Source organism: Dermacentor silvarum, unplaced genomic scaffold (assembly GCF_013339745.2).
Source record: "Dermacentor silvarum isolate Dsil-2018 unplaced genomic scaffold, BIME_Dsil_1.4 Seq880, whole genome shotgun sequence".
Lineage (NCBI taxonomy): Eukaryota > Metazoa > Arthropoda > Arachnida > Ixodida > Ixodidae > Dermacentor > Dermacentor silvarum.
In genome coordinates this window covers 28,123-54,787 of record NW_023606919.1, presented here as the reverse complement: position 1 = coordinate 54,787, position 26,665 = coordinate 28,123, and the positions used below count along the sequence as shown (strand labels likewise).

At 49.2% G+C, this 26,665-nt stretch overlaps 1 protein-coding gene across 1 annotated transcript; it reads left to right on the top strand.

The window, feature by feature from the left end:
- On the top strand, positions 1-25,534 carry LOC119435742 (uncharacterized). Its single transcript, XM_037702467.2, has 4 exons — positions 1-256; positions 2,078-2,340; positions 7,055-7,139; positions 23,463-25,534. Exons 1-4 carry the CDS (start codon positions 1-3, stop codon positions 25,496-25,498), a joined length of 2,640 nt encoding a protein of 879 aa, XP_037558395.1. The 3' UTR covers positions 25,499-25,534.
- Positions 25,535-26,665: the final 1,131 nt, after the last annotated feature.

Below are 26,665 nucleotides of genomic sequence, written 5' to 3'. Positions count from 1 at the left end.
ATGGACTCCGCTTCCGATCCCAGCTCGAGGCTCCCACCGCAGCAACAGCCCCTGTCTGCAGCACAGACCGCACCCAGCTCGAGCATCCCGATGGTCAACGAGGCTCTGAGAGCGCAGCCGTCCTCGCTGTCCACACCGAGGTCAAAGAAGCACCGCGCCAAACAGCGTCACCAACGCAAGCAGCACGCTCCTTCGAGCGCGCTCAAGTCGTCGTCCGGCATCGACGTCGCAGGCCCCAAACAAACCGAAGAACTGGGTAAGCCGAGCCTAATGATATCAAGGCCCTTGATTGGACAGGCGTTTAGAAGTAGTTAGGCACCAGCATCGCCTCCGAGAATTGGCGACACGTACGCGCCGTCCGAACGTGGCAACAGTAATTAAGACATTAATTTATGCAGAGTTGGTATTGGTGTGTGTGAATAGTGGGGGGGGGGGGGGTTAGGGGGGGTTGGATTTCCCAGCATAGTCCACTTTGCAAACCCGGATGCAAGAGAGAACAGCGCATTTCTAAGGATCACTCAGATATTTTCGGAAGCGATTCCATCGCTTGCGCTGAACCCGGAGCAACCGGAACCCAGGCAAGAACATTCAAAAGTTTGGTTCGTCACCGGCAACTACGTGATGCTATCTTAGATTGGTTCCGCAGTCTTTCGACTCCTCGGGGAGAAAAAAAAAAGAAAAAAAGAAACACGTTTAACTCGAATCGCCTCCTTTGACAGTTTGACAGGGAAAATAATTCCCATCTACTTCTGTCACCATCACCATTCATACTTCTAGATACAGCCGGAGCCTACCGTTCCAGTTTCCAGCATTCGCAAGCTCCGCAGCGCAGATTGAGAAAAACACCATTATACGCTTAACTCTAAGTTGCGCCGATGTCTAAGTTCAGCATATGCAGAACATCGAGCCTCACGAGCATATTTTGGTATATAGTCGTGCATGCATATGCGATAGACAACGTGCTTCATGAAACCAACAAATTGTCTTCCTCCAGTTTTATCACTCCATAAAAGCTCTCGGCACCGAAGGCATCATTGTGCACGCGATGGGCAAAAGACCTGTTAAGCGTGACCTTGATAAACGTTATCTTTCTCCATCAATGCGTGAGACGTCTTCGTTGAAAACGACGCGCGTTGCACAGATGATACTGGTGCGAAACTTGTCCCTTTTTTCCAGACGCACTTACACGCGTATGTAATAAATCTTTTGACTCATAGCTGGAAAAGCAAATGTTACTCCAGAAGGGCGTCTTGGTAGGAAACTGAAATGTCTTGAGAGTTGGTTCATTCTAATGACTGACTGCTAAACGCGCAAAATTGGGGAACCGGTCGCTACGCAGGAAGAGACATGCATTAAGATGGAGCGCAGTGCAGCGTTGGCTCGATCTTTCTGTGTTTTTTCTTGTGTGGTGTCCTGTTTCCCAATATTGCGCACTTAAGAATTAGTCATTAGTAGGTGTATCGTTGCGTCAAGGAAGCCAAACATGCTGCGCCGGGGCAGTGGGGAAAACAGAACACGATTTATTGCACGCGTGTACATATACAGGATTTCAAAAGCGGCATGTCTTTCTGCGGATTACAGATAAGCTGTTTCAGTAGAATCCTGAAGACATGACGCTTGCGGTTTGACATGCGATGCGCTTGCACGTATAGCGCTCGGCGACCAAGATACGATACAGTAGGAAAGCTCTTCACACGCGCTGGCGGTGTCAGCCGCGAAGCGAAGTCACCGCCAGCGAACTTCCAAGTACACCGCGCTTTGTCGAAAGCAGTCTTCACTCTGTAGAGCGGGAAAACACGCGGAAGCCAGCATCCAGGCGAGCAGTAACGCTAGCCGCGGGTATACAAGAACGAGTACAATGTCATCATGTTCCTAGAATATTCGTTCAAAGCTGGATCATACGGTCGTGCCAGCTCAGTTTACGATTCGCGAGTAAGCAAAGAGCGTTCCTACTCGCGGGCTTTACTAAATGGTCGCTGTGCGCGCTCGCGCTCCGTGATGCCTAGCTTGTCCACGTTACCGCGGTAACTGCCTCCGAGTATTCCTGAGCAACGCCTGCACGGTTGTGACTTCGTAGGCGAGAGTAAGCCAGTCTCGAATGAAGAGAAGATGGCCAGCAGCGACGTCGAGTCACAAGCCGCCGGTGCCGAGCCGCCTCCACCGGTGCACGTCGACGCACGACGACTACAGAACACGGACGAAGAGAGCACGTCTGCGAATCGATCCCCGCCCTTCAGGCCGGTGGCCGTGGCCGCAGGGTGGCACACGCCCCTCATGCAAGCGCGTCGCCTGCTTCATGGCGCCCTGGGAGGGAGCGTCGAGCAGGAGGCCACCGAGTGTGTGAGTGCCTAAGCCTGCTTGTGTATTCGCGACCTAAGTGTACATCAGGACTCAGGGGGCGCTGCGAAGTCTGGCTGCACTTCTGATGACGCAAGGCAGTTATGATAAGTTGAGGGAAATGGTCATTGACGAGGAAGGGTGTATAGCAGCATAGGGAGTGACCATAAACGCGTCATTTCGAAAATAGGATTTGTATTTGGGAATAAACTGCAAGGAGCGGAGAATGACCAGTCCAAATTTGAACGTTCAAACAAAAAATAAATATAGTCACAAGAGTCGAGAAAGAACTTGACAAATGGCCAATGAAAGAGTGGGAATACAGTGAGCTCCTAAGTGTAATGAGAGAAATAAGGAAAGAGAAGCAACATATTTGCTGAAAAAAAAAGAAATCGGAAAGCTGGTGTAATAGGGAGATACGGGAAGAGATTGATGAACGACAGAAAGCATGACCAGAGCCTAGGCAGGCAAAAAGGCAGAAGTTGCTGCAGGATGACGTAGACAAAAAATGGGAAATATACCGGAAGAAAAAAATATAGTTCAAATACTGGTTCAACTAAAATTTAAAGGTGAAAGTGAACGTTGGTTCTGAGAAATACGTCAGAAATAAAGCCACGTGCCATTCCACAGCTGTGAAGGTGGATTACCAGCGAAGCAGCTTAGCACACGACATAGAGGTGAGACAGAATTTAGATCAAAGGGATGAGCAAATTTATTTTCTCTTGAGCGGCGACGGCGGTCATTCCGAAGAAAGACACACGCACACACACACTTTTATTTTCATCAGCGGTCTTGAGCGGCGGCATACATTCGCGTGGAAGACTACCACCACCTCGGGGAGCCGGAGGAAACTAGACACGCGCGACGGGACCGCCACGCCGGGAGTGCGAAAGGAAACTAGGCACGCAAGTGCTTGGAACGATGACAAAGAGAGGGCGGTTCGAGCGTACACATGGCCGACGCAGGTCGCACAGCGGCAAATCTTTTAAAAACCCTTATTATCTACTTGAGAGTCTACTGATTTTGAAAATGGTGCCTATTGATAACTAATCTACTGAAAATGCACATCCAAGTAATGAGATGTATAAGCGTTTGCATAGAATGAGGTGATTTTGCATCAAATTTGGGAGCTGAGTTTTTGCACACGCCAGTGGAGTTGACGGACACGAAAAATGCATAGAACCCTAGCCATAGACAGCGTCGATGGAAAAAAAGGCCGCACCTAGAATAACTTGGAACCACATTAACTTATCAGGCAGGAAGTCTAGAACAATACAACATATCCTAGACGAAAACGAAAACGAACTGGTTGGAAAGGGGGTATTAAATTACACCCGGAAAATAACAGCCTAATCATTTGCAAGGCAATGACGAGGTGGTTTTTCAGAAAAAAAAAAGAAGAGCACTAACGAGGACAAAATGGAAAAGGAGCTTGTGCTGAAAATTTTCAAGAGCACAGCCACAGGGTTAGACGAGGTTCCCATTAGGCTGCTTAATGAACTAGGACCAAAAAGTAAAGCTCTGTTGAAAGCAGTAGAAAAAAAAGCTTACAAGATAGGGCCAATGCCAGACAGTTGGCGGCAAAGTAGAATGAATTTCATTTTTAAAGGTAAGGGTAAAAAAGATAGAATTGACTCGTATGTACCGTTGACCATTACATCGGTAACAAACAATTTAGCAATGTAGGCGATTAAATTAAAACTTCAAGCATGGGCAGAGCATAATGACATATTGGGAGAACTTCTGAATAGCTTCAGAATCGGTAAGCGTCTCGATGATAACTTATTTACTCTTACTCGGTGTACTGAAATATCCAGAGAAGAAAGGAGACCATTATATGTGGCTCTTTTAAACATTACTGGAACGTATGACATCAACCGCAACATTTTATGGGATCTTCTGGAAGGAGAAGGCTTAGGGAACGACTGTGTACAGTTTTTGAGGGATATTTACCCAGGAAGTAGTGTATGCATTTAACGGGAAGGGATGAGGAGCGAAGATAAAGTTAATATAAACAAGGGACAGAAACAGGGGCTCCTTTATCCCCGCTGCTGTTTATGATGTACATGGTAAGGGTGGAAAGGGTGCTAGAAGGAATCAATATCGGGTTTAATCTCTCAAACAAACAGGCTCGCACAATAGCAGCAGCTTCCAAGAGCAGCAGCTTCCAGGAATTGTTTTATGCGGACGACATTGTGCTGCTTGCTAACAAGCGAAGTGACATGCAACGTCTGGCCAGTATCTGTAAACAGGAAGGTGTAATTTAAGGTTGAAATTTTGCGTTAACAAATCAGGTTTTATGGTATTCAATGAAAACAGTGAACAGTGCCAATACAGGGCCAGGGAATACCTCAACTAAAGAATACAAATACCTTGGTGTATGGATAAACGAAGGCAAAATATATATGGAAACACAGGAATAACAATAGTCGCAAAGAAGAAGAGAAATGCGGTCATATTGAAACACAGAGCGCTCTGGGGATACAATAGGCACGATGTCCTCTGGGGTATGCGGAAAGGTGTAATAGTTCCAGGACTTGCATTTCGAAATGAGTTTGTTTGCTTGAAATGAGGATACAATCAGGACTCAATGGCAACCGAAGGTCAGTGGGACAACTCGCAATGGAGCTCTCACGGGAACACAAACCGACTATGAGTAACTACCTAACAGGTAAAAACGAAATCAGGAAAGAAACGATTAAGGACAACTCTTTACTTTTCGAAGCGAGATCCAGGATGCCTTAGAACGCGTAGTTATAGATGAAGTTACGCCAATGAAGGAAAAGCAAGTGCTTGCTGCAGTAAAGCTAGGGAAACATTGGACCATGTTCTATTCGAATTTGAAGATATCTGCCCCGCTGTCAGTTTAGGCTTCTCTGGCCTCCTTGAAGCCCTTGGGAACAGGGATAGCAGGGGCAAAGTAAACATGTCCGCAGCGGATATTAGTAAAAGGCGATTGGAGTTTTGGTGGCAGAAAAGTAGCGAGGCCGCAAACAATGGAGGCGTACAAAAGCAAATTTCCCCAATAATGCTTCCCAAGCTTGATTCTGGGAATTTTTGGTTTGTTTAAAAAGAAAATTATTTCCATGGATCCCACGCACTGTGGGAATCGGTGTAAGCAAAGTTTTGTGCACTAGCTGTTTGCTTTGATTGACGATATTTAAACGTTGATGCTGACTGCGAATGTTTAATTTCTTCAGCGTTTTGTCCAATACGAGAGTGGCGAGTTAATGTTAAACGTTACCTCTCGTACACCACTGCTGTTTGTCTGCGTAGTACACAGAACACACAGTGGTACGTGTTTGCTTGAGACATTGTTGTGCGCCATTGTTCATATCTCTGAGAGGGTTGAGCATTAACATTGCCTAACATGGTACATCGCATTGTGGCAGAAGGGTTAAACTTTAATTGAATTATGAGGCTGTACGTGCCAAAATCACAATCGGATTATGAGACACGCCGTAGTAGGGTAATGAGGCTTAAGTGGTCGCGGTGTGTGTGCAAACCTCCGGTGAGACAGCGGACCCGCATGAGATTCTGATGAAAATCAACCACTGAATGTACACCAACCGAATGTACAATCACAGCTGTGGCAGAGCGCGCTACTTTGCGCGCTATAGTGTAGAATGTGAGCAACCTAGTTACAAAAATCTGGAAAAGGTCAATTTTTTGGCTTTTTCAATGGTAACCAAGCAGACACTTTTCCTCGGCTGGTCGTTTTCAGCGCATTCAACGCTGATTTGTAGGCGACGCTTTACGCTAGTGAACGAGACTAACCCCGATATTTTAGAAGGTTTACTTAACACTCCACCTCGGCTCAAGAAAGTAGATAGCAGGGCCACCTTTCGACAGAAGTGATCACTGCGGCTCATTGGCAGTCCGCGTCAATGATAACTCAAAGGGGAGCGCCTTACTTTTCGAAGCGAGATTAGGATACCTTAGAACGCGTAGTTATAAAGCGAGGTACACCAAGGATGAAGGCGCATGTGCTTGCTGCGGTAAAGCTAGGGAAACGATTGCACATGTTTTATCGGAATGTGAAGAATTCTACCCGGCTGCCAGTCTAAGCTCCTCTGACCTCCTTGAAGCCCCTGGGTTCAGGGATAGCAGGGGGAAAGTAAACATGTCCACTATAGAGATTAGTAAGAGGTGGTTGGTGGTTTGGTGGCAGAAAAGTAGGGAGACCACAAGAACGGAGACGTACAGAAACAGAGTTCCCATTAATGGTTCAAAAAGTATGATGCTTGGAATTCTTCGTATTTGTGTGTTTTCTCAAAAGTAAAGGTAGCACATTAGGCAAAAGAATAAGAGCTTGGTGGTGCAACCCACACCCCGTTTCAAAGTGGACGCTCACAGCATCCATCCATCCATCCATCCATCCAGAATTGGCGGAAGAACTTCGATTCCAGGATGGTTCGAGATACGGGGGTAACTCCCGTGTTCTCAAACGACCCTCGACTCGAAAGCTCTTCCTCCACTCCACCGAGTTAAGCACAGAGGCGACCATCGACTGGTCAAGACGTTACACATCTCAGCAATTGCCGTGGATGATAACGAAGCGCAGTGACCACTTCTGTCGAAAGGTGGCCCTGCCGCCGCCCTGCTATCTACTTTCTTGAGTGGAGGTGAGTGTTGAGTGGAGGACGTTCTGTAGAATGAGGAGGCTAACTTACCGAACGAGCTTTCCTGGTTTTCGCTTGCCCATATGGAATTGCAGGTTGCAGGGAGGCGTGACAGTAAGCATCCGGGTGATCTTGGGACGGAGATCGCCAGCACAGGCCGCCGGAAGTCCTCCGTTCGATGTGAGTGTGGTCACATATCGGCCACGCGTTCGCACGAACGCCTCATTTCTTAGCGCATCATACTACGCGAGAGCACTGATATGTTGCACATCTCCCTTCGCGCGAAACGAGCCGGAACCTGTTTGATTTTCGCCGGTGGGTATAGCAGAGCACACGCTGGCAGCCGCCTCACTTTTCCTCTCTCCCGCGATTCGATGCGCCAGCGCTTACATGCATTCCGTGAGGTGCTCGTATCGAACGGCCCAATCTTGGCACATTAATGCGATTGACCTTCCCTGCACGTTACCACAGTTTACATATGTAGATTCGATCCGCTAGAAGTGTGATTCACAACTGTATCATTCATGTGAACGCCAACTACTGAAACTAGACAAACTAAACATTCACCAACAAAGAAGGTTTATAAAAATTATACCAACGTTTCGGAGTAATTTCTACTCCTTCATCAGCGGTGGCTTCGGGAAGCTGTCGTGAAACCGTCGTGAAGCTTCGGAAAGTCATAGCACATCCAAGCCGCCACCGGGGCCAAGAACCGCTCGTTGGGAGAATTGCCCCCAACATACATGCAGGGAGCATGCAGGGTCATCTCCCGGAGGTGCCATAGCCAGGGCCGCTAGCCGAACATATAAAAAGCTGCTGCAGCTTCTCGAAGCTATCTTTGATGAAGGAGTCGGAATGACTCCAAAAGGTTGGCATAATTTAGACAAACTGATTTCAAATGAGTGCCAGCACTACAATAACACTACTATCATAACCTACTAGCACTACAATAATAGCACTGCTGGCAAGGTAAATGCACCTGGTAGCGAAGCTTCCATAGAAGCCCATACGTTCAAAACATGGCGGTTCATCAGCGGTTCATGAGGCTTAACGGCATCTGTGGGAGGAGCGAACACTTCCGGCGGAAAAAAATAATGTGACGTCACATCCGTTAAAAACAGAAGTGACGTCATTTTGTTCTCAAAGGCGCGAAATTTCTTTTCGGGGGTCTGCCATTAGAGCTGTATATTCAAATGCCCCGCCATTCGACGTGATGGGCGTTTGAGGCTTTCATCGCGGAAACCGATGCAAGAATAGTTCAGCCATATGGGTGTCGAAACCGCACCCTTGCGCAGAACATACTTTGTTTGGAGGCTGACGAACGCTTTGGGCCTAGAGTGCTCGTCCATTCGTCGGACACAACCCCGTCCGCCAGCGCTGTCCCACGAAAACAACTAAAGTGAACAATTATCTGGCGGTCGCAACTCACTCCTTTTGACTGAACAGGTTAAGAAACAACGAAACTACACGCGCCACCAAATTCAGACAAACGTCGACAAGCAAAGCAACACAACATGTCAGGGGGGCGTCAGGGGTTACACGAGGGCCCCTTTCTGCCCACTTCAACAGCTGCATTGCATTGTAAGTGATAACGTCGTCAACGCCCGCCGCTATCGGTGGGCGCTCTTACGGTGGACGCTGGAAAAAGGTATTTAGTGATAATGATCAAGTAAAATAGAGTTGTTCTTTTCTCGTCATGCGTATATGTAATTGATTATGAATTTTATTTTCGTTGAATGAATCTGTGTACGCTTTAATTAAAAACGCTTTTTTCTTTCGCAATGTTTGTTAACTCCAAACATAGTCGCGCTTCAATCGCTGCTCCCATAACCAAGGAGGTTGAAAAAAAACGCCGGAAGCGTTCTCCGAAAGCCGGAAGCTGGCTTCCGGAACCGGAACCGGAAGTGGAACCGGAAGCGGAAGTCGGCTTCCGGTTCCGGCTTCCGGAAGCCGGAGCTTGGCGTACATATACTGTTGTATGTATGTATGTACATACATACATACATACATACATACATACATACATACATACATACATACATACATACATACATACATACATACATACATACATACATACAATCATACATACAACCGTATACGTACGCCAAGCTCCGGCTTCGGGAAGCCGGAACCGGAAGCCGCCTTCCGCTTCCGGTTCCACTTCCGGAGAACGCTTCCGGCGTTTTTTTCGTAGCTCTGGTTGGCATGGAGACCGCTGTGTATGTATGTATACGCATGTATATATTGTATGTATACATTTTAGTGAGAGGTGCGGGGTACGGGTCTTCGCCACGGAGCTCCGCAGCGGACGTCTCACCCAGCCCGAGTACATGCATTCAGCGGCAGGCACCGCGTCTGCAGCTGCATCGCCGACTACGCAGACCCAGTACGTTGCTCTACCTCAGCCGCAAGACCCCGGCAAGTTCAACGGCCTCAATGGTGTTGACGTAGAAGAATGGTTAAAGATGTACGAGCGCGTCTGCAAGGTGAACAGGTGGGATCCTACCAAAATGCTGGCCAATGTCGTGTTCTACCTCGATGGAACACCGCGAACGTGGTATTATACACACGAGGAAGAGCTCACCAGCTGGGAGTTGTTTAAAGAGAAGCTGTCCGACGTTTTTGGCAATCCGACCGGTGGACAGCTAGCCGCCAAGCAACAACTCGCCACGCGTGCCCAAACTACTACCGAGTCGTACGTCTCCTACATTCAGGACGTCCTCGCCCTTTGTCATAAAATCGACACGTCAATGCCAGAGGAAGACAAGGTTGGCCACATTATCAAGGGTATCGCGGACGACGCATTCAACCTTCTGGTCTTCAGAAACTTATCGACCGTCGACGCCATCATGAAGGAATGCCGCCGTTTCGAGCAGGCGAAGAGCCGCCGTATACATAACCAGTTTACACGGCTTCCAAATACTGCAGCGATCTCTTCTTGCACCGACCTAACCGACCAATCTAGCGTGCCACCACCAAGTGAAAACGTGACCCGCATTGTGCGCCGCGAACTCGAAGCTGCGTTTCCTGTCTCGCCTCAACCGACGTCTTGGACCAACACTGCTGAGACGATATCGCTGATTCAATCCGTGGTTCGCCAGGAAATTGCTAATATGGGTCTCCCCAGCGCCTGCTCCTTGAGTCGTCCTGACCCCGGCCCTGCCCATATGCCTCGGTCCTATCGCGCTCCACCCTCCAGTGCCCGTTATCCCTACAGTGCCCGGAATCCATCGGACTGGCGTACACCTGATGACAGGCCGATCTGTTTCTGCTGCGGCCGAATCGGTCACGTTTCCCGTCACTGCCTTAGCCGTTGGTCGTCCCCGCCTCGAAACACGTTCTGGAATACAAGTTCGCCCCGCAGTTCTTCACCCCGTCGCTTCTAAGACGCTTCGGACGCCGCTACCTCTCCTCGCCGCTATACTCGCTCGCCCTCGCCTCAACGTCGCCAGCCACGTCCGCCCCAGTTTCACCGCTCGCCCTCGCCGACCTACCCAGGACCATCCCAGCCGGAAAACTAGGCAATGCGGCACCTCGGGGTAGTGCTGCAATGTCGAATACGCCGCAAAATCCTCCTTTGACGCTCTTCACGAAACGTAACCTTCTCGACGTCCACGTTGATGGCACACCCGTCACAGCACTCATAGATACCGGAGCACAGATATCGATTATGACCAGCCTCCTTCGCCGCCATTTAAGGAAAATTGTTACGCCTGCCGTTACTCGGGTCGTACGAATCGCCGACGGCAGCATGGTGGCCGTGGTCGGATTGTGTACTGCACGCGTGAGCATTTCCGGCCGCCATACTGTCGTACTTTTCACTGTGCTTGACCAATGCCCCCATGACCTCATACTAGGCCTCGACTTCCTCTCTGCCCATTCAGCGCTCATCGATTGTTCTTCAAGTACTGTGCGTCTTGACCTGCCTCTGCTGGACGACCCTACAACACCTCACGAAATTCGCCTGAGACCGACTGATTTTGTTCCCGTTCCACCACAGGCCTTGCAATACATCGAAATGGCGCCATCTATGCCAGTTCCCGATGGTGATTACATCTCCGCTCCAATAACAGCCATCGTTCTCAGCCATAACGTTACTGTCCCGCATACAATACTGAGAGTCAAAGACAATCGCACCTATCTCCCTGTGGTGAATTTCGGGCTTACGAAGCAAATTCTGCCTAAAGATATTACCCTGGCTACGATCATTGTTTTAGAAGTTCACTGCGTTGAAACTTTTGCCGTCGACACATCCTGTGAACCTTTCCGGTCTACCAATTGTACTGACCACGACATTACGAAAATGATCGCCCCGGGTCTTACGCCTGTGGAGGCTGAACAGCTCTGCAGTTTATTGCTTTCGTTCAAGGATATATTCGACCTAAACAACCGTCCCTTAGGCCAAACGTCTCTTGTCAAACACCGTATACATACAGGCGATTATCCTCCCATCCATAGGCGACCCTACCGAGTTTCAGCTTCGGAGCGCCAAGTCATCAAAACGGAAGTGGACAAGATGCTCGCGAAAGACATCATTGAGCCATCGTCAAGTCCCTGGGCGTCACCTGTTGTGCTAGTAAAGAAGAAGGACGGCACATGGAGATTCTGCGTCGACTACCCCGCACCTCCACCAAAATGTCACGGGTATAAACTATTTACAGAATGTATTTACAGGAGATAGACAGCAGCTGAGAACACAGAGAGGCTGTTGCCACTTCATCCTCTTCTACTTCGTCGACCTTGTCTGTTTTCCTCACCGTAACAATATATATGTATGTATGTATGTATGTATGTATGTATGTATGTATGTATGTATGTATGTATGTATGTATGTATGTATGTATGTATGTATGTATGTATGTATGTATGTATGCATGCATGTATGTATGTATGTATGTATGTATGTATGTATGTATACGCATATATATATATATACATGCGTATACATACATACATAGCGGTCTCCATGCCAACCAGAGCTACGGACTACGAGGGACAAGGCTCGACCCTAAGGTGCTTCGCCCCTAAAAAAAACTTCTGCAGTGGCGGCGCCCGCTTATGTTTACCAGGAGGGGTGAAGCCAGCGCTTGCCCTGACTTCACCTCTGAAAGGGTGCCGCGCAAGCTGCAGTCCGCGTGCACCTTAAGTGCGTTTGTTGTGCAAATGTAAACGCTAGGGTAATTGTAAAATAAAATGTCGTTGTTTCTGGCTAAAATCTTATATTTGGCTAAGTGTTGAAATCAAGAACTCTTAAAAATGCACCACAGCATTCAGCTTTGCTCCTAAAACCTGTGAAACAAAGGTGTACATTTAATAGGATCTTCACAGCGAAATTAGCCATCTCAAACATGGAGGCGAAAAGCAGGTGTTTCCTATATTATTCTGTTCCCTGATGGCTCTTCTTGCCCTGAGTAAGATGGCGGCGGCCTGGCTTCACTTTCAAAGCAGCATTGCCACTGCAGAAATCATAGAGTTAATATGCTGACTCTAGAGGGCAAGCTGCCCATAGGGCCCATGCACTGAAATCGGTCACCGCAAGAGCGCCGCCATTATGATACGCTGACGTTGCCAGCTCCTGAAACGCTTGCTAGACTTGGCGATAGTTATCAGTTTTAATCAGGAAACCTATAGCTTGTGAGTGTGCAGCCGTGTGCCCGTGGGTGTGGGAGGTGTTGGCCGTGCAGCTGGTATTTACGCAACCCAAGGATGATCCTGTTAAAATTTCCGGCGGTATGTGGTTTTCAACGGTCACGCACTAGCGAAAATACCGTATAGCTGTTCAGGCTTCCCTGTTTGCTGTCGCAAGTGTCACTTGATGAGCAATAGGTAAAAAAAATGCGCTACTATGATGCTTCTCGAACAATTGCGATGAATCACGAAAGCTGTCTACTCGCGTGATGTTCTGAATAAGTCAGACACGTTTACTTACGTGTGAAGGGAAATACCAGAGCCCTTTGAAGCTTTAGTATTGCACAAAAGGCACGAAGGTGCCATCGCGTCAACCGATGTCGTCGCACGATCACATGTCAGAGCTAAACTATACCAAACGAAACCACAGAACACCCATAACAAAACTACCACGCATCCGAAAACACAAATAAAAACTATCCGAAACCGAAACTCGCGTTATTGAATGAATGAGTACATCGTGAATTGAATAAATTACGTTAGCAAGCGCTTCCTGTAAGCTTAATATTCACACATCACCTTCATAACGCCATCAGGTATTCGTTTTTTATGACACAGTAAGGCGACCTATACTTGTTTTCATCTCCCGAAAATAATTGCGCTGGCCACATTGACGAGTTACAAGATGGCGCCAACAAGATGGCGGCGCCCTAGCGGTCCCCCCTTTTTCGGCCCAGCTTTGCCTCTAGAGTCAGTTATATTAACTCTATGCCAGAAATATTTTTTCGACCTTCTTGCCCATAACCACCCTTGCTGATGTCGATGACAATTCGCTCTGAACCGGTTTTCGCCCGAAGCTTCGCGACCATTTGGATCGACCTTGCTGCTGGCATGACCTACCACTCAGCTTGGCTTGGCTAAAAAAATAGCCTGGCGCATGCAGCCAGCCAGAACATGGCCTTCGAGATTGGTTTGTGTTACTTGGAGGCAGCTGTCGCTGGGGCATAGATTCGGACACCACCCATTATGATAAACATAATTCAACGCTTCATAAAATGTGAACCGCAGGAACACCGGCTTGATAAACAAAATACTACTTTCTAGCTTACAGCTAAAGCCGCACTTGTCGTCTGCTTCCCACCAACGCCGGCTTATATTCGCTATCGCGCTCACCTGTCACTGTTTCCACCATGTTTCATGAGCACAACTACATCCTCAATACAGATAGGAAAATTCTGTTCTGTATTGATCAGATCAATACAAGAACACGGGTACCGCGTTACTATTGTATGATTGGACACACCCCCGTATTCATAAATGCATCTTTACTTAAAGCCCATGCTTGACTTGATATAAATGATGCCTGGCGTGAACGGGCCCAAGACGCTCATTGCGTCTATGGGTCGTTAACGACAGGCGTCATTTAAATAAAGTCAAGCGTGGGCTTGAAATTAAGATGCATTTCTGAATACGGGGGTTAGACCAGTAATCTTTCCTTTGCACTAAAAAACACGGGTACCTTAAAAATTGATCGTCAGTCCCTTTAAAGAGCCCCTCATCCAGGTGTGGCCATTTTGAACTGACACGCGCAGTTGATACAATGCGCGCTAACGATAGTGGCTGCAAAGTATTACACCGCTACGCGCCCCGAAAAGAGCTGAAATTTCAAATCAAACGCCGTTTGCCCTACTCCTCGCGGGCGCCGCGCCCAGCTGGAGAGTCGACGTCAATCGCGCGAGTGAGCTACGTATAAGGCCGTGGTGTAACGTCATTCTAAGGAATACGTGACGTCGAGAATTATTCAAGGCAACGTCAGTTATTTGTTTAATATGTTGCTTCAATAGACGAATTAAAGTTTAGAGAAATCATAAAACCTACAAACCGAGTGCCCACGTGTCTTTGTATTACTTCGTACCGTAGCAAGAGAGAAGTACTTACGTTTCGTCTGCTTGTTCCGTCACGCGCGCTCTATGTAATGTTCTATCGTGCTCCAGCGCGCGATCATGATCGGTGATTCGCTTGCATCTGCCTCAGTGTTCGTGTAGCACTGACTTATTCACCCTTTTCGCTGAACAGTTTGCTCCGGAGGGGCGAGATGGCGCTGTCGGCGGCATCTCGCCCCTCTTTTTTAAAAGAACAATAGAACATCTTTTTAAAAGAACAATATGAAAATGTAGTGACTGTTATAAGCAGATTTTTTTTGTAGGGCGCCGATTTTTATATCAAAATTGTCGAAAATCGCAAATTTTCTGTAAACGAAACAATCACGTTTACAACTCTAACTCAGCAATGAAAAATGCTATCACAAGTCTGTAAATTGCATCTAATAGTGCATCTAAAGCGAACAAAATTGGTGTATAGATAGCTCCGCAATATACCGGTTCTTAAGTGTGTATGACTTCCGCAAAACCCTCGTAAATATTGTAACAAATTCATATGGGCTGCAAATTAGATACCAAGTTTATCCGCTTTACATGCTCTAACAGATGCACTTTTCATAATGACGATATCTGTTTTTAACGCAGAGGGACAAATTTGTAAACTTCGGTATGCCATTTTTTCACTTTCGATTGCAAAAAATCCTATAAGAAGTTCAGGTCCTAAATCAAAATTTCGCTTCTAACAGTCACTACAATGTAACTTTCTCTCTAAAATGCAACAAATTTAATTAAACTCTGCCCAGGGGTTATCGCGGGACAGCATTTCTGCGTTTTACATGCATTCGAATAGGCGGCAGTGGAGTTGGGTCCCATATAAATGTTATTCTTAAAGGGACCCTGAAACGAGATCGACGATTTTGACGTACTCAAGTAATTAGGGTAGGTTCTTCTGATCATTAAGTGACACATTTAAATATACATTTAAGCGCTCCGCGTAAGGCTCGTAATTTATTATAAGATTTTAAAAATATGCAGCGCTACCGATCGCAGTGTCGCCGCTCCCTTGAGTTTTCAGCCGCCCCCTCCCAATTGACGTACTTAACCCAATTGACGTCAGTTGGGCAATCTGTCCGATTGGCTACCCAGGCTACGTCATTGATAATTTTTCCGACTTCATGGTGAAGAAATGTTGCTCGTAATGTTTGGAATGTTGGTCAATTTGTTTCTATAAAAGAAATTAGCGCAGCTTACACTAAGTTGTGCAAGGTTGGAGAAACAGCGGAGCTGGTGATCACTGATCACCTAGCTTCTTCCAGTTTCGCTAGGCTCGGCTAAGTTTTGCTAGGCTCCGGATGATACTCCGGATGATACTCCAGGTTGTACTACGGATGAGCACGCAATCGCCGCATTCGTTCTCGGCTGGCGGCACGACGAGCTTCCTGCTGAGCGGCGGCTTCTTCGGGAGTCTTGTACTTTTTCGGCCGTCTTACGTTACATTTACTCAGTGCAAAGTCTACGAGAGTTGTGTGTGTCGCCATCGCGGCAACATGATCTTTATAATCAGTGTCACGTCATGGACAAGCTTCACAAAGACTAAGCAAAGCAAGAATTGCGGCGCGAAGCAATGACATGGCTGGGCGAAGCTGGATAAGTGATTGCTAGGCGACCGCATTGACGGAGTGGGTCTACTGGAACGCGGTCTCGGCATTGCAACGCGGCCGTCGGTGTTGCAAGCTTCGCTATGCAACGCGCAGTGACGTCATCGCTGGCGCGGCGGCGGAGGAGCGTTGCCGGAGCTAGGAGAAGCGAGGCGCAGCTGTGGCAGGTCGTTGCTAGGCAACGCAGGTGACGTCATCGTTCAGCGAGGTTTTTTGTTAGCTACACACAGGCTGATGGTCGGCTTAAACAGCTCCCCTATTAAAAGTAATAGAAACTACAATTTACATTTACATTTACATTTACAATTTATATTTACACAGCTACAATTTACATTCAAGCACTTCCGGCACACAGCAAGTGTCGTCTGCTTGTGCTACAACGTTCTCCGTTGTGACGCGAGCTGCGCAGTCAATGTTGGTCTCGAGCTTTCTTTTAGCCTGCACCAAGGATCGCCCTTGATACGGTGTGGGCTGCAAATATAGCGATCGGCGACATGTCACGCTGGTTGAGCTTTGTGCGACCAGATGCCTGCACCATGCAGGCCGCTCACGTTTACGCTAAAACCCCTTCATCACAGCGCGAGCAGTATGGAGGGGCTTTAGTTTACGCCTCTGCCTATCCGTCAAAATGCTGAGCTCACCTGCAGTAGCCGGAATACTGGGCACGTTCGGCGCTGCGACAGAAAGCTCGCAACGCACGCTGCTTGGATAGCTCTCGCTTAGCCAGGCGACTAGCTGAGAGCTTGGAGAGGCTTCGCGCGCTGGCTCCAAGACAACCGGAAGTGGACGACATGACATCACGTCATGACGCAGCATGGAGGAAGGAAAAAAACTGAGGAGGGACCCTGACGTCACTCTTTGTGAAGCCGTGTGACGCTGGAAGTTGGCGTTACTCCGCCATCTTGTCGTGGCAGATTCTCCTCTCTTGCTTACATTTCTCGCGAAACCACGCCGCGCTGCGCGAAACCGGGGCTGCTCGGGCACACATGCTCCGCAGCGATCCTAAACCGAAAGATGTAATCGCGATGTGTCATCGCATTACCGTTGTCGACGTCATGTTGAAAGTTCATAATCAACTTAGCGAATTCGACCGTGCGGTCGAATTCGCTGCTTTTACCGGCTTGTATGAAAATTGAGATGCTTTATCAGCCCAGCCAACTGAACTGTTCTCACCAACAGCAGGTACCGGCCGCTGCCCAGTTCTCGCGTCTTTTTAAAGCGATTACCTTCATCGCTCGTTCTGCTTGTTTTTCTGAGCGTTCTGCGTTTCTCTGTTTTATTCCCTTTACCCCTTTCCCCAGTACAGAGTAGCCAGCCGGTATTTACACTGGCTAATCTCCTTGTCTTTACTTCCCTTTCTCTCTCTCTCTCTCTCTCTCTCTCTTGTTTTTCTCTGCTTGGACTTCGTCGGGTTCTCAGACGGATTCGCGATCTAGACGGCCGGCGCTGCGAAAAAAGTCTACGCGTTCTCACTGTACTGCAAGAATGCATGCACTGAAGACACGTACACGTTTGACCCTCGAAAGCGCTCTCCTCAAACGAGCTCGTTCTGCCGCGAGTACTGCGAGAAACAAATAACAATTGAGCAACATGTGTTTGATTATGTACAAAAGAAAGTTGTTACTGAACACAAAGTTCTAAAGCCAGGATTAGGCATTCTTGCGTAACGTTCTACGTTATCATCGTTACTTATTATCACCCGCTGTCAAAAGCAGGAATACTGCACGACTGTCACTGACCTGCAAGGCGTTCATTGTACAAATTCTGAAACACAGTGGCTTCGGTCTACAATGGCCCGTTAGTATGATTCCGCCGAAGAGGTCAAAATTTCCCCCAGATATTCCTTAGTCCGTGGCCATTGTAGTGGCGCGGTGCATTGCGCACAGCGTTGCATGCGCATTCATCTCACGCGTTTGAGTTCCTTCAGTCCCACCTGGCCACAGCAACATCCGGGTAAGCACGGTCCAGATAAAGCAGCAGAACAAAACAGAGTCTAACGCAAACCTGTACACACGACGTGTTTGCCACGGTACGAAACCGACGGACGCAACACGTGTGAGCGCACACACCATAACAAAGCCGCCATTGTGCCGCGACATCATGGCCGCTACAGCGCAAAAGTCGTGAAAAAATGAAGGAAAATACCATGACTAGGTCACTTCCTACACACTTTCTCCTATAGCGCGCGGAGGGGGTAGGGCCTCTCCTCAGTTTTTCCCTTCCTTCATGTGACGCAGTGCCAGCGAAGACGGAGCTTAACCCCAAACGAGTTGAGGAGAAAGAGCATGGCTAGGTAGGAGGGTAACTTGTAATCGTCCGTAGCTCTGTTAATATGAGACGCTTCATTTAGATTGTGGCGCGAGTGTAAAATGTAGCTGTTCCCTACGCGTCTTCATTTGCCCAAACCGTTTCAGGGTCCCTTTAAAGGGATTGACAACCAATTTTTATGGTACTCTTTTTTATTGCGATGGCAATTATAGGGACACGCCAGGGCCATGGCCGCCGTCGCCGCGAGGTTCCATGTAAAGTCCAAGTGTGATAACAACGTGGCCGCGCGCCGTATACTGTAGATGCGAGTAAGAGCGCGATAGCGCGATTCAAGGATAGTGGCATGATCTCGCGCGCGCATGGGTGGAAGGCGGGGAGGGAGCACGCCGTCTTCTACCGCGCGCGAGGCACCGGGGATGGGGAGGGGGGGAGGGGGGGGGGACGTTTTAATCCGGCTGAGCGGAGTAAAATGTGGCGTGTTAGCGCGGCCGCGCGAGCCCTATCTTGAAAGCGACCTGCGATGCGTACATAGATGCACCGAGGGCTCATAGCCTCGTTTGCGCTTAGTTCGCGTTGAAGTGAGAGGCTGCGCGAAGGTCAATTCGCTCGCTTCTGTTGCCGCTCTCCCTCACGCCTGCGTTTTGACCAACGTAACGTTACGTTCGTTTTCACAGCGAATGTCCACGCTCATTGAGGGAAATGTTTTTCTGTTTGCCTGTGCGCGCGTGACAACATGCTTGTTAATTTACTTAGCAAGTGAATGCTTACGAGGTTATACGGTCGATTAAACTACGATCTTTACTTCGTATAACTGTCTACTAATTTGCTATCGCAGACGATTCTTTGCCTGTAGAGAGAAACTGCGACTTTTCATTGCGACAGCAATTATATGGACACTCCAAACGCATTTCTGCCGTCGCTGTGGACGTGGACGTCGGTCGCTGTGAGATTCCGTATAAAGTCCAAACATGGTAACATTCTCGCCGCCTGCCATACGCGGTATGTACGTGTGAAAGCTTGGGAGGGTCAGCCGACCATCGCGGCTCAATCTCGCACGGGGGGGGGGGGGGGGGGGAGGGGCAGAGAAACGGAAACGCTTCTGTAGCGCGTGAGGGTACCGGGGGGGGGGGGGGGGGGGGTTCTGCTGTGGCGGCGGCTGCTTACAGTGCGGCCGCACGAAAGGGATCGGCGGCGTGGAAAAAGTACGACTTGCCGGTAGCTTCGCATGTGCTGGGCTTTCGACGTTTAGTTCGCGTTGAAGCAAGAGACGGCACGAAGGTCAATTCGCTCGCTACTGCTGCCGCGCTTCCTCACTCCAGCGTTTTGACAGCGAGTTTCTGCGGTCATCGAGCGAGATGTCTTCATGTTTACCTGTGCACGCGTTACAGCGTGCTTATTAATTTAGTTAGTAAGCGAATGTTTACAAGTTCATACGACCGATAAAACTACTATCCTTGGTTCGTGTAGTTGTCTACTAATTTGCTATCGCGATCGATGATTCGCCTTTCGGGCTAAACTGCGACTTTCTTTAGTGGAACGGAAAGCTTAGTTGTCTGAGTGCCCAATAATACAGTGCTAACGCGGAAAACACCATGGAAAATTTACAGCGTAAGCTGTTATTGGCTCATTCCAATAGCCGTTTCGGTTCGCGATAACGTACGACGCCGCCGACGGCGTCCAGTGACCGTAACTGCTATCGCCGGAAATGCGAAAAAGTTGTCGCAGTTTCACCTGAAAGGCGAAGCATCAATTGCGATAGCAAATTTATAGAGAGCTATACGGAGTAATGATATTAGCTTTATCCGCTGTATAAACTTGGACATGCAGCAGCACCGGCAACACGCAGAACTGTTGTCGACGCCATCGGCGTTTTGCCCGCGTTCGCTCAAAATGCGTGTGGCGTTGGTGACTGTTGCCGGAGCCTCTGATATAAATAGGCACTTGGTGCCGCAGCTAAACGTCGCCTCCCTTCCCTCCCCCTCCCCCCCCCTCCCCGACGGCCTCTCGCGCGTTGGAAGAAGGCGCGTTTGCTCTACATATATGGTGATTGTAAAGGAGGAAAGAGACGCCTACTTCTGCAGCCCTTAAGCGAACACGGCGCAGAACGCGCCCACCATCCTGAAGTGCCGCTCACACGAGCAGTCGCTTCCTCAGATTTTTCAAGGCAGCGCCTGAAAAAACTGCTCACAATCGTCCACCCGGATGCCAGAGTGGCAAATGGCAACGGTCCCAGGCCACTTCCAGAGTGTGGCCTTACCAGGAGGGAACGCGCAACGTTGCTTCGACTGCGCACGGGCTGTGTCTGGACGGCGGCGCAGCTGCACGCCAAGGGACGCTCCACATCACCGGCCTGCGAACGTTGTGGCGACCCCGAGACCCTCGAGCACCTTCTCTGTGCATGCCCAGCGCTGGCACAGGACCGCTCAAGGGTCATCACTGCCTACAGACAACAGGGTCTACCTGCTGCGACAACCAGCGACCTCCTGTTCCCGTCGCCTCCCCACCTCCGAGCTCTCCACAGCCTTTTGGAGTTTGTGGAACTGAACGGAATCTCCGCCCATCGCTAAGCGCTCGTCCCTAGCAGGCCATCGCCTCCATCACCAGCCTCCTCCATGATCGGATGAGACTCTTGCTGCTTCTTCTTCTCTTCCCTTTCTTTCAACATCTTTATCTCCTTTTTCCCCTTCCCCTGACGCTGCGCCGTGCTCCCTATTGGGCAGCAGAAATAAGCGTCACTTTCTTCTTCAATAAAATCACTACTACTACTACGGCGCAGAACGCGCGTTTGTTCTCCGCCGTGCGTTCACTCCCCCGTGAAAGCGCGCGCCCCTCGCGCCCTCTCGCTCGCACATACAGCGTTCGGCGCGCGGCGACGATTTCATCTCCATTGACGTCATACGGAACCTCACGGCGATGGCGACGCCGACGGCAGAAATCTGCTTTTGAGTGTCCATATAATTGCTATCGCAATAAAAAGTACTCCGTTCCCGCCGGGATCGGGCCCGCTGCGCGGGAGTCAGATACTCTACCACTGACTTGCTATCGGGTAGCGGGAAAATGCCCTATAAACGCGCCTTAGGGAAGTGCGCAGGCGCAGATGACGAGATGCGATTCAGACGAGGCGCGCAATCAACGTGATCCCGAGCCTCCGTCAGTATGGTGGCGCCATCTAGTTAAGGCGCCGGCAAACGTAGAGCTACGTGCGTGGCTGCAACCAGGCATCATCGGGTTCAGTAGACTGTTGTGCAGAGAGCATTACAAACCGCAGCTGGCCGTCGACGCCGTCAAAACGAGGCGAAGAAACTTTGCCGCGAAGGCCTTGTGCGTGGTGCTGAAATTGGAGCTACTCTTGAGCCGCTCCACGAGCTTACGCTGTGACTTTGCTGCGTGTGCCGCGCAGGCCTGCGACTTTTTTTCATCAGAATTTTCTGATCTGCTTTGAGGATGTAGTCGTGCTCAAGAAACATGCTGAAAATAGTGATAGGTGAGCGCGATAGCGATTATACCCCGGCATTAGTGGGAACCAGACAAGTGCAGCTCTAGCTGTAAGAAAGTAAGACTTTGTTTATCATGCCGATGTTCCTGCGATTCATGTTTTCTGAGGCGTTGAATTGTTTTAACAATAATAGGTGGTGTCCGAATCTACGCTCCAGCGGCGGCTCCCTCGAAGTAACACAAACCGATCTAGAAGGCCATGCTTTTACTGGCTGCATGCGCCCGACTTTTTCTTTAGCCTAGGCAAGCTAAGTGGCAGAACATGTCAGTAATACTAATGTTGCTGTGCTGGCGCCCATTCACGGTACATTTCTTCGATTGTAATTTCGCCTGGCCGCGCCACTCACTTGTTTTTGAGACTTTCTTTGTCAGTTTAAAATTATAGTTCCTACTTAAATCTCCAACAACGTGCTGGATTCTATCACTATAAATCATGGTCATTTCATTGCCATCAACGTCTCACAACACATTCTGGCCAGTTGTCAGTCTCTATAAAAGATGTGTAATCGACAGCTGCAGTTCTGGGGCGCAAGAGCATTCGGTGAGTGGTCGGCAAACCGTCAAGGGAAGCTGGTCGCTTATCGGGCCCCATGTCATGTGCGCGGGTCAGCCTGACGGTGGCAAGAGCAGTGAGCGTGGCTATCAAGTTCATCTGTGCGCTTGCAGAACGGAATGGGTTAAGTTGATGCAGTCAAGGTCGCACTTCACAACATCGCGACAACGTGCGACGGGAGAACGCGAAACGCTCCCGCGGCTTCAGCCACCAAAACATTTTTAATCGTGATGAACTTAAGTATAGCAGTGAGCAAGAGCCTGTAAACAAATTTTCCGTGCTGCTGGAGTTGTAAGAAACATCGAGCTTGCATCTTCGCATGAAAATATTTCAATAATGGTATTTTGAAAATATATTGACACCAGAGATGAACCTGTTTTCTTTTTGCAAGTAAAGAACCAACTGTCCTTGGAATTTTCAACATCTGGTTTTTACGTAAAGATTTTCTGCAAATTCCAGAACTATTTGAACGTTTCACTTTGAAATTATTTTACACTAATTATTATTCGTGTTGACTTTGCTTCGAACAAAAAAATGATATTCGCACAAGCCTAATACTTTTCTTATCCCACTCACTTTCGCCTTACTGACTGGGTATCTGTATGGCCTCGAAACGATAACCAGAGTATTTAGAGTATCTAAGGATGACAACCGTGGGCTACATCAGGATAAGCGAGCAACTGTCCTCGGCGCCACGCCAACAGTTAACGGCGGGCGCAGAAATGTACGCATCATTCTTCAGCATGCACCTTACCCAATAGCTGGCTTAGGCACAGCATATGAACAGTGTGATAAAATGGAGATTGAATAAAGTATGTGTGTATGTGTCCTGCGAATTCTCTCGCATAACTTAGACAATTATCGCAGATGGTTTCTGCCAAATTATTTTACGACAAGTATTACTATCCTTAGAAGATTTCGTATTACATAAGCTAGGGCTCATTTACAAAACTCAACCATAACGCAACAGTGCTCTTATAACGGCTTTTTGCACAACGTTGCTTTCTTCTGTTCGCAGTTGGAAGCACCACGATCCGGGAGATCTCGCCGCACACCGAGACACTCGTCGACAGCACCAAGTTCGTCATTGCCCTGATCACCCTGGCGGTAACGGTCGCAATTACCGGCACGGCAATCTTCCTATTCTTCGCTGGCGAAAAGCCATACGGCAGTAATTTAGGGATATGCTCTAGTGACACCTGCAGACGTGCTGTGCTTGACATGCACCTGCTGATCGACAACAGCAGAAACCCGTGCCACGACTTTCACGGTCACGTCTGCCATCGCTGGCAGCAGAAGGCAACTGCTGCTGACGTAGGCCTCGTCAGTTTTCTTCGCAACAGTACGCGCCATCTCCTGGAACACATTAACACCAGTCTGAGCATCTCGGACGCGGCAGTTTCAGACGACTTCTACAGCCTGGCCAAGTTTTACAGGTCCTGCGAGCGCTTCGTGAGCACGCCCACCTTGTCCATGAGCGACGTCCTGCGGCCATTCCAGAAGTACGGCGACGAGGTTCTCAATCTGTCCACTTTCCCAGATGTTGTGAGGCACATCGTGGTACTGTCGCTGGCTCATGGGATTCACACCGTGCTCGACATACGCCTGAGCAAGTTTCCCGACGGCGTGTTCCTGCGCATCTTGCGCGGCCAGACGTTGGCGCAGAAGATGGACGCGCAACTCGTTCTGCCCCCGAAGGACTACCTGGAGGAACTACTACACGAGCTCTCAACCATTCGAGACCGCGTGTTTAACCTGACTGACATCCTCGACAATGAGCGCACGCTGAGTAGTATCATGGGGCAGGCTGGCCAGGAGCAAAGAAAGAGCGTGGCCGTTTTCGAGCACCTGGCTGTAGACGTGCATCAATCCGAATGGCTCGACGCTCTAAATGCGCACCTACCTGACGAGCGAAAGGTGAGCAGCCACTCCGTAATATCTGTAGACCGCATCGACTTGATCCGGCGTTTGTTCGACTTCTTCAAAGGTCTTGTCGACTACGGCGTGGTCTATTTGTACATCCAGATTCTAGTCGACGCGCTCCGGTTTGATTATCTGCGCCGAGCGAATGGCAGTGACTCCGAACGCATCGTGTCGTCTTGCCTTCATGCGACCCGACTCGTGATACGGAATGCGAGGTACCTCATTGTGAGCCGTCTCTTCCCGGAAAAGAGCGCGAACACCACCATTCTTCCGGTGTTCTCAGGGGTACTCAGGGCCATCTCCGGTGGTAACAGGTTCGCATGGATGAGCGATTTCATGAGGGAAGAGGCCCAAAGGACGCTCCACGAAGCCAGGCTACACCAGTTCCCCACCTACGCCAAGGAAGAAGATCCCATTCTCGAAGACCAATACCTGGACGAGGCCTCCCTGGTCAACGCGTTTCCGCGCATCTTTATTCGCCTCAAGAAACAGCAGCAGTGGAGCCAACTGAAATATCCTCCGGCGGTGCGCGAGGCCGAGATGGACGACGCCTTCCTCTCGGGCAGCAACGTGCTTCACGACGCCCTCTCCGACAGTGTCGTTGTGCCAGCGTCCCTGCGTCATGAGCCCGTCTTCTATGACGGCGACGTCCCGCCCGAGTTTGCCATGGGCAGCCTAGGCGTACTGCTGGCCAGAGCCCTTTTGTATGCTGTGGTGCCGTCCAACTCTACAGGCCTGTGGTCGACGGAAGAAAAGCTTGCCCTGCTCCGCTACGAGCAGTGCATGGACGAGAAGGCACGTTCGGCGTTCAACGTGAGCCTCCACAGGCGCGACCACGAGCCTACCGCGATCTACGTCTTGGCTCAGAGTGCTCGCACCGCGTACGACGCTCTTGCGACGGCGTACAAAGAGCGACAGCCGACCACCGATTGGGACAGCTACTGGAACACCGCCCAGAAGACGTTCTTCAGGCGCTTCTGCCTTCTCTCCTGCGGCGTGGAAAGCCAGCTGCAGCGTCTCGCGTCGAAGATCTTCTGCTTCCTTCCGCTGCTCAACATGGAGGAATTTGCGAAGGCCTTTAGTTGCCGGAACCCGCCATCACTGTACAGCGGAGCCTATTGTGTTCTGTGAATAATGCGTGTTACATGAGCCCTTGGGTTTTAGGAACGTAACGCTCTTCTTCAACAGGTTCATGGTACGAAGGGTATTTCACTTATCATATTTTGCGCGTTTTTCCTTCTTTTATCAGTATAGATTTTGTCTTGGTGGTGTTGAACGTTTTGTCTTTCTGTTTTGGCTTCTACAACGGCAATAACGCTGCAGCGACGCTCATAACAGCTTCGCAAGATTGTTTTATGCACATCCTGCCGCGTACACGCAGCCATGTCATGCAATTGTTGATAATGTGGCAGAAGTTGCAAAGAACTCGTATTGTGGTGAGTGACGAGTCATGCTTGTGTAGCTTCCGTTGGATGCTATACACCTATAAAAATTTCGCGTATTTAAAGTACTGAACACAGCTGCCCCGCATGTATTTGCTCCTGCAAGGTTGTGCGGTCTGAAGACGCTGTGAGGTGTGAGGCCTCGACAATATTACACGTAAAGTTATAAACGAACTTCCCGCATGCTTTGCAATGTTAGCGCAATGTAAGAGCTTTACTGTCCTCCGAACGGGGCAAGCACGTATTCATTTGGTCTTGTCTGACGACACCGCAAGTGATTGATGGTCTGCCTCAGTACGAGCAGGCCTATCTACACTGCCGCGATATCTCAGTCGATTCTTCGCCTAGCACTCTAGGCCTATGGTACGTCAGTTTCTTTACCTTTCCTTTGCGTAAATAAATTGTTGCACATAACCTTTTCTCCTCGTCTGTTTATCGTAAGATATAACCAGTAGGCTGAAGGTTAATCTGCACGGGACAACCTCGCGAAGCTTGAGGAAAAATCCAAATACGACTTCAAACACTATGCTTATATATATATTGCAACAAGAGTATTTTGCAGGTAGAGTTGATAAAGCGGTTTAACAAGCCGGATCGTTGAAAACCGACCTAGCGCGAACCACACGATCGTCAACGTCGTCTTCCACACACTGGCTGGCACAGAGCTGGTGCCGATGTGCTCCGGTACAATCACTCCCCACGCAGAAAGGAGCCAACCTGGCGACTTAAGGGATTGACAGCACAGGAGGGTCGTAGCACGCTTTCAGCCGAGTGACGTGAACTGTTTCACGCGCTCGGCAGCGGTGGTCGGAAGATGGCTCGAGCGGCTCAATGATGTAGTTGACCGGAGATGTTT

Coding starts and splice junctions, on each gene's coding strand:
- LOC119435742 (XM_037702467.2), top strand. CDS start 1: ATGGACTCCGCTTCCGATCCCAGCTCGAGGCTCCCACCGCAGCAACAG. Junction 257..2,077: donor CAAACAAACCGAAGAACTGG/GTAAGCCGAGCC, acceptor GTGACTTCGTAG/GCGAGAGTAAGCCAGTCTCG. Junction 7,140..23,462: donor CCGGAAGTCCTCCGTTCGAT/GTGAGTGTGGTC, acceptor TTCTGTTCGCAG/TTGGAAGCACCACGATCCGG.